Source organism: Rhineura floridana, chromosome 11 (genome assembly GCF_030035675.1).
Source record: "Rhineura floridana isolate rRhiFlo1 chromosome 11, rRhiFlo1.hap2, whole genome shotgun sequence".
NCBI classification, from domain to species: Eukaryota; Metazoa; Chordata; class Lepidosauria; order Squamata; family Rhineuridae; genus Rhineura; species Rhineura floridana.
Genome location: NC_084490.1, coordinates 13,432,906 through 13,441,183, shown reverse-complemented (window position 1 = coordinate 13,441,183; position 8,278 = coordinate 13,432,906). Strand labels below are relative to the sequence as shown.

At 42.9% G+C, this 8,278-nt stretch overlaps 1 protein-coding gene across 1 annotated transcript; it reads left to right on the top strand.

Moving 5' to 3' along the window:
- On the top strand, positions 1–3,193 carry LOC133366405 (ribonuclease pancreatic-like). Its single transcript, XM_061589460.1, has 2 exons — positions 1–77; positions 2,133–3,193. The coding sequence occupies exon 2, from the start codon at positions 2,149–2,151 to the stop codon at positions 2,581–2,583; it is 435 nt and encodes a 144-aa protein (XP_061445444.1). The 5' UTR covers positions 1–77; positions 2,133–2,148; the 3' UTR covers positions 2,584–3,193.
- Positions 3,194–8,278: the final 5,085 nt, after the last annotated feature.

Genomic DNA, 8,278 nt, shown 5'->3' with positions numbered 1-8,278 from the left:
GCCAGGCAGCAACTGGCAACACAGGCTTGCCTCTGCAGAAAGAAGCATCCATCACCTCGAGGCGCGACTGAGTTTGGGTAAGTTGGAAGCGGCCACGTCCGCAGTTCTGAGACTGGGCCTACTGGTTTACACCTTGAAGAAGCTGAGATGAGGTTAACCCTCACATAAGGAAGCACAGCCAGACAGGAGCCGCTCCCCTTTCTTCAGAGGGTGGAGCTGGAAGGCATTTACGTTCCCTCCAAATCATTCATCATCATCATCATCATCATTATTATTATTATTATTATTATTATTATTACTATATTTCTACCCCGACTTTTTGGCCAAAAGGCCCTCAAGGCAGCTTCCAAAAAACCCACAAATATAGAGATACATCAATTAAAAACAATACAATTTGCAAAGATCAGATAGCAAATAACATCTTTAAAAAGCAGTGATTACAACTTCCAGTGAAAATACAATATAGTTAATAAATACAAAATAAGATATTTACCTCATCATATTTATTTTATGAATTTGCGGGCCGCCTTCTGCGTGCGTCTCAAGGTGATTTACAACAATGGCATAAAAAAGCTAAAAATAGTTTTTAAAAAGTAAGCAACAACAACAACTAAATGTAGACTTAAAAACAATATTGCGTCCATGGTGACACCATCCGGTTGACTTCATAGCTAGATACTTTGTGGGGACGGGCCTAAATACTCTGGGAGGAGGTATCAATGCAAACAGCCAGAACCTAAACACAGGTAGCTTAATATCTGTAAAGCCAGTTAAGGCATCTTAATGAAATGAAGTGTATTATATGACAATTTCCTAAAAAGGGGCCCAGCGGCTGTCAGATATCCCAGTGCCTCTGCACTCATGCACCAGAAAACTGGGAAAAACTGAGTTTCTTCTTACTGAAGAATTTGCCTAAATTTAAAAGAACCATAATTTCCCCTATGCTTTCAGCTAAGAATTAAGGGAAGAGACCTTGAAGATTTGGGTGGACAACCCCTGCGGATATGGGGTTGACAAATGTGGCAAATTAAATGTATTTGAAATCCCATGTTGTTATTTCATCTCTGTCTTAATGGACGTATGTATAGATAGATCAATCACTGGAGCATTACCAGGATCAAGGATCGAGTTTAACTGGTAGTGATTAGGTATGGAGGGGAAATTTGATTCAGCTAGCGTTTAAAGCCAAATATCCCAAATTTGCACTTTCTAAACCAATATGAAAAATGAAACATGGCCAGCCTACAAAATTTGCACTTATCTGGAGTTTGCCATGCAGTTCTCCAGCCAACCCATGTTTTCAAACATTAGGAGGAAATGTGTATAAAAATGAATATATTTGTGAAAAATGCCTTTTACTGTGAGAAGTTGATTTGCAAATTGCTGCAGAAACCTGTAACACTGAATGTAAGATTGGAAAGATGAGAAACTGACAGAACCGAAGTGGACAGATCCTTTCATCCCTCCTAGAGATGCCTCTGAATTCACAATTTACTTTCTCCCATGTTTATCATTGACTTATAGAGGGAAAAATAAAGGACTGCTCTTGGAAACACTGCTGCAGTGAAGTCAGCAATTGCCATTTAACCCACTCCCTGATCCAATGGGTGGCCCCACCATCCCTAGGAGGGACTCTGGAGAGGTTGCAGCTCATGCCCTTTCCAAGTCGATATGCCTTTGCAATAGAAAAGCCCTCCCACTGCATAGACAGTTCTCATCATCTCAGTATTTTATTTGTATTTGCTATTTGGCAGTACAGTGTTTAATAGGTGATGGGCATGCAGTGGTATTTAGTGTGTGACAGTCTTCTTGCGACTCTGACTGGATTGACACGTTTATGACATGTGACACATTTGTTATGTGATATCTGATATTTCAAAGGGCTGTGGTAGAGCATCTGCTTTGCATGCAAAAGGTCACAGGTTTAGTCACCAGTATCTCCAGGCAGGGTTGGGAAAAGACACAAAGATGTGCAGATTAGGAGAAATTCACACTAACAATGCTGATGATCTTTTTTTTAAATCAGCTTAAGATAGATAAAATGAGAAGCATCCCTAGTGGAAAGGCTCTCATTTTCATCCTTAAGAAATTTTGTTTTAAAATGTCCTCCTCTTCCTCCTCCTTCTCTGTAGATTCCAAGGCTCCACCATGATCACCACCAAAGACTCCTGCTGGCTCCTGCTGCGTTTGGCCATCCTTCTTGGGGTTGTGCTGGTGCAGTCCAGCGAAGGAGCAAGCTACCAGGATTTTGCAAACAGTCACATTGATTATCCAAAAACCAGAGCACCCAACCCCAATGTCTACTGCAACGTCATGATGGCACGGAGGAGGCTGAATGCTCGGACGTGCAAACCCACCAACACCTTCATCAATAGCAGTCCCAGCAGCATCCAGCAAATATGCCGCACGGGAGGAACCCGCTTCCAAGGGAATTTATTTGACAGCAGGAGGCGCTTCAGTGTGGTCGTCTGCCGCAATACAGGAAGATTCCCTAGATGCAGTTATGTTGGCAGGAGGCAGATCAAGCGGCTTCGTGTGGCCTGCACCAATAATCGTCCCGTTCACTTTGAAAGACTCCTGTGATGCAGTCTACCTTCCATCCATTGAAGCCAGAAGTCTGAGGACACTTTGGCAACAACTGAGCTGTATCATGCTTACTGCTTTTTCTACAATCTCTTTGATGACACATCCACAGTGCAGGCTTAATCTGGTTTTGCCATAGTTCCTTTATCCCAGGGAGCCCTGGGAACTATATTTAAGAAAGGAGGGTTAGGGAAATTAAACATTTCTGGGTGTCATATTACTCCTTCCATTCTTTGTCTTTGCTTATTGCTTTCTCTACAATGTATCTCTAACTGTATATCCACAGTGCAGGCTTAAAACAAGTTTAGCAGTTGTTCTTTCATCCCAGGGAGCCCTGGGAACTGTAGGTCTGAGAGGAGGGGCTAAGGAACTTAAATATTTCAGGGAGTTGTCACTTCTCCACTGTCCCTGTCATCATTGTGGATTTTAAGGAGAAATTTAAAGGCATTTTACCCAGGCATATGACTGCTGAAAGACCCTATTCCTGGCAACTCAGAGATCATATTTTTAAAATGTTTTTATTGTTTTATTTTTGATGTTTGCTGCTTTGGGCTGCTTCAAGAGGAACAAATTGAATGCATAAATAAATAAATAAATCTTTGCTCCTTCACTTGTTTCTGTTTGAGTGTTTCAGTGTTTCCCTTGGGTGGGCAAATGTAAAAGAGGACAGACAGGGCTCCTGTATCTTTAATAGAAAAGGGAATCATTTCAAAAGGCCTAGCTCATCATGCAAGCTATACCTACCGAAATCCCCTCTTTTACACAACTGTTACTGGTGTAGGGGACTTTATCTCTCTTCCATCTGGGCACCCTAGGAGCATTCCTCTTCATTTGCCTCATAATAATATCAGATCTTCATCCCCCTCCTCCACAATTATTTCCTCAGCACCCTCATCAAACTATAGTTCCCAGCATGACCCCACTATGTGTTTGCAGCATTGTCAGACCTCAAAGAACACAATTCATACACAGGAGCAGAGGTAGGGAATGTGTGGCCCTCTGAATGCTGTTGGACTCCAGTAGCCATCAGCCCCAGTGGTCTCAAATGTCAAAGATGATGGGCATTGTGGCTCTGCAATATCCGGGTATGCGTGCAAGGTTTCATAATATACAATAAAGGCCTGGACATTAAAAGAATGCACATTGCTTGATTTTTCTACATGTCATTATTCCCAAACATTGAGTGGTAGCTGAAAATGTGAACCCACACCCTTGCAGAGCAATGTTGTTGCGGTGATGTGGAAGTTCTTTCTACCAAGAACCATCCGTCCTTCAGCCTCATCAGCTGACAGCATTTTTTTAAAACAAGTGTGAGGATTTGGGATCTCCATAAACATCTCATAACACCTCAACAGCTGAGTTAACTGCTAGAGAGGGGCAATTGCTTTGGCTTCTACTGATTGCAATCACAGCCAACAAGAACCAAGTTTTCCAACATTACTGCCTATTTTAATGAGGATTTTAACTTTTATCAAGTTTATCCGAGGTTGGATATATTCACAAATGTGCTGTTTCAATGGGTGTGTCCATCTATGTCCAGTGCTTTAACTGACTTCCTCATTCGTCTTCAACCATCACTGTACCGAGGTCAGTTATCCAAAGCTTGCTTTGACTTCCCTTCGGTGGCTGCAACATTCCTACCTCTTGCCTTTGCTGCCCTCCTGTGTTCTCTATGGAACATCACACCCTTTGTGTTTGTAATTATGCATTCAAGGTGCCCACATCAGGCTCCAAATATCTGAAAGACTTCATCCTTCCATACATAATCTTTTGAAAGTAAAGATTGGCAGAGGGGGGTCTCCTGGTAGCTCTGCTTCCCAAGGGGGGTTGTCCAGGAGATAAGGGCTTGTATCCAATTAAGTTCTACTCAGGGAAGACCCACTGAAGTTAATGCAAGTAATTAATGCATTAATTAATTAATTCATGTAAGTACAAGGATAATACCTTGGCCAGATATATTGTCATTAGCTGCGAAGGTGGTTGGCCTATCACTGTACTATTAATAATATTAATCATCAACATCATCATGACAATTACTGTTGCTACTCAGAATATTGGCTTTGATTCAGATATTTATTTATTTTATTAGATTTATATCCCGTGCTTCCTCCCAGTAAGAGCCTGGGGCAGCAATATCTAGTCATACGTAGATTCATTTCACTGGGTCTACTCTAACTATGACTAAGACTAGATCTAATCCATCAGGTTGATAATTTAATTTTAGAGAAATGAGTGACGATGATGTGCTGGAATGTTTTTGATTGCATGTGCAAAACAAAAAATGAAAACTTTTTTTCTTTTTTTAAATAAGCAAAACAAACCAGCGTTCAGCAAAGTATTTAAATTCATTGACCTTAAATTAGTGTCTAATATCCCATTTTGTGGCATATGTTTCAGTCAGTGGGGTGTAATGGTTTGGGTGTTGGACCATGACCTGGTTGAATCCTCACTCAGCCATGAATCTCATTAGATGACTTTGGGCCAGTCACTGTCTCTCAGCCTCCCCTCCCCTCTCTCACAGGGTTGTTGTGAAGACAATGCAGATATTTTCTTGGTAGCCACCATTTCACACACAACCAAATGTTCCATGAAGTTTTGACATAGAATTATTCTAAAGGTAATTATGGGATAGATTGGCTCCCCCGCCCCATCCAGTGTCAGTGAATTTAGGAGGGCCAATTTTGGTCACCACTAGTTCTGCCTGATCTTGCTGCATACGTAGACCAGGCCTAAGCCCTACACTTGAAACCTAAGGAGCAAGTTAGTTGTGATATCCCATTTCTTTCAGCGGGAAGGACCGTAGTGAAATGACAGAGCATCTGCTTTGTACACTGAAGGTCCCAGGTTCAATCCTTACAAGCAGGACTTTCCCGGAGACATGCTGGCGCCTTTGGTCACCTCGACGCTGCTGCTTGAGACCAGGCCCGCTGGGAAGAGTCACAGTGGGTGGCTGGTGGAAACTAACAAGCTCCTTCCAAGCTCCCAGCCGGGCCAGCCCAAGAAGAAGGGCTCCCCAGAGTCCTTTCGGGAGGCCTCTGCCTTAAGGAGAGGACTTTTTGCTGCTAAAAGGAGTGAGACTGCGAGTAACATCATGGGTGGGGTGCTTCTAGGAGCAAAGCTGAAACTGTCTTAATTTTCTTTTATTTCTGCCATATCGCCAAGAGGTGTAATGTGGCCTGCTAAAGAATGTAATGTTATATTTATAGTATTGAAATGGTTTTTGTGTTTGCTGTGACATTTGTTATTGTTTTATTACTGTTGTTGTATTATTTTATTATGAAATTGTTTTTGTAATTGTTTGCTTTTGTTGTAAGTCACTTTGAGCAGTTGGGGTTTTTTTGTAAGTAGCTTTGAGTTCATATTTGGAAAAAAACTGACTAATAAATATCATTAAAAAAAAATCCCCAGCATCTCCATGTCGGACTGGGAGAGACTCCCTTTCTGAAGACCTAGAGAGCCATTCCCAATCAGGGTAGGCAGTACCAAGCAAGACTGACCAATGGTCTGATAAGGCAGCTTTTTAAGAAAATTCCTATGATTGGAGCCAATATGACTAGGGTGTCCCCAGATGTGTTTGTTTCTAATGAGTTTGGTGGGGCTTGGTACTCAGGTATGCCCAACCACAGCCTTCGTCAATTTGGTGCTCTTCCAGATGTTGCTGGATTCCCAACTCTCATCACGGAAAATAAAACTCCTGACATCATAATGCCATTATTTACATCTATGGTGCAGCCAGATTTGAAATGCTGTGAACAGTTCTGGTTGCCTCACCTCAAAAAGGATATTGTAGAGCTGGAAAAGGTTCAGAAAAGTGTAACCAGGGGGAATCGAGCGACTCCCCTATGAGGAAAGGTTGCAGCATCTGGGGCTTTTTAGTTTCGAGAAAAGTCGAGTAAGGCATGATAGAAATATATTGTATAAAATGATGCATGGTATGGAGAAAGTGGATAGAGAGTTTTCTTTTGCTGTCATATTGGAACTCATGGACATCCAAATGGACTCATGGACATCCAAAAGACCTTCTTCACACAGCCCGTAGCTAAACTATGGAAATTGCTCCCACAGGAGGCTATGATGGCCACCAACTTGGATGGATTTAAAAGAGTATTGGACAAACTCAAGAAGGAAAAGGCTATCAACAGCTGCTAGCCATGATGGCTATCCTCTGCCTCCATAGGTGGAGGTGGTATGCTGTCAAATACCATTTGCTGGAAACTGCAGGAGGGGAGAGTGCTCTTGGCACTCAGGTGCTGCTTGTAGGCGTCCCATGGGCAACTGGTTGTCCACGGTGAGAAATGGATGCTGGATTAGAAGGGCCATTGGCCTGATCCAGCAGGCTCTTCTTATGTTTTTATATGATCCCTGGGCATTGGAGAAGCTGCCTGGGGCTGATGGGAGATGGATTTCAACAGCATCTGGAGGGCACTGGTTTGGGAAAGGCAATGCTGCAAACTTGGCAGATGGCTTATTGCATCATGTTCCCAGAATGCAGTCCTCCCTGAGGCTGACAAGCCACGGAAACCATCCCAAGAGTTAGAATTCTTGGTACTGGGGAGTTGCCTCCAAGCATTCCAAAGAGGTTCAGATCAATGAAGCAGTGCCCTTTGGCATTCATGCTGTTGCAACCCACAAGTTTCCATCTGAATTTTTTTCACTGCCTGAGAACATGGGACCATCTAGCAGCAAGCCATTCAAGGCAGAATACTTGAACTGTTGTAGACCCCTCAAATTCACATCAAAGTGATCATTGGATAGATAAGAAACTGAGAAAACCGAAATTTGACAGATTCACCAATCCAGGGCCACCAAATATCTCGAAAATGAGATTTCCTTTGGAAAACACAGCCTTGTGCAAATGCGATTTCACATTTCAACACTGGCCCACTAGTTTGAATATGCCACTGCCACTTGCCAGCAATTTCTGGGAAGCTCTGGAACAGGAATTGCTTCTTACGTAAATTTCTGCCTGGTCTTTTCCTCTTTGCCCTGCCCAGATGCATGCAGCAAGCTCCCTTGACAAACGAGAATCAGAGGGAACTGGTGCCTTCTGAGCAGAGTGTGATCAGTTTCTCTGACGCAGTCTCAAAGGCAGTGGCAGGTAAGTTAAACTCTGAAGCAGGGGCAACGCTATGGTGATTTTATCTGCATGGGGTAAAATTTGGAGGAGGCAAGAAGTGGCTCAGGTGAAAGGCCAGATTATATGGGGTGGGAAGTGAACCCCATTCCATGGGGTGAAATGAGGTTTGATCAAGAGCTCCCATGCATGTTTTTAACTTCAAGGCAGTTGCAATGGAGCTGCTAATTTGTTTGGGAGAGTGATATTGGGTTGGGAGTTAATATCCCTTCCACACCACTTCCAGAGAGCTAAAGAGGCAGAAAAGGCATGTGGAATTGAGATTGTGGGATGGTATCTCTTCAGACTGAAGGTGAAGACAGCACGTTTCAATGCTCCCACAGATTTGTTCGTTTTCAAAACCCCAGCCCATAATGAGCTAGCTTGTCAGGGTGAAGGATTTTTTCATCTGGTCTTCTGAACGTGCTGCCTTTCCGTGTCAGGGGAGGGACTGATTTGACTTGACTTTATTTTTTCATGAGGTCAATTCTCTCTCTCTCTCTCTCACACACACACACACACACGTTCACACAGTTTTGCACAGTTCACGTTTTGCACAGCCATTTGTTAATACCCTAAAGT

What these genes read in the sequence shown, in the direction of transcription:
- LOC133366405 (XM_061589460.1), top strand. Translation starts at nt 2,149, where the DNA reads ATGATCACCACCAAAGACTCCTGCTGGCTCCTGCTGCGTTTGGCCATC.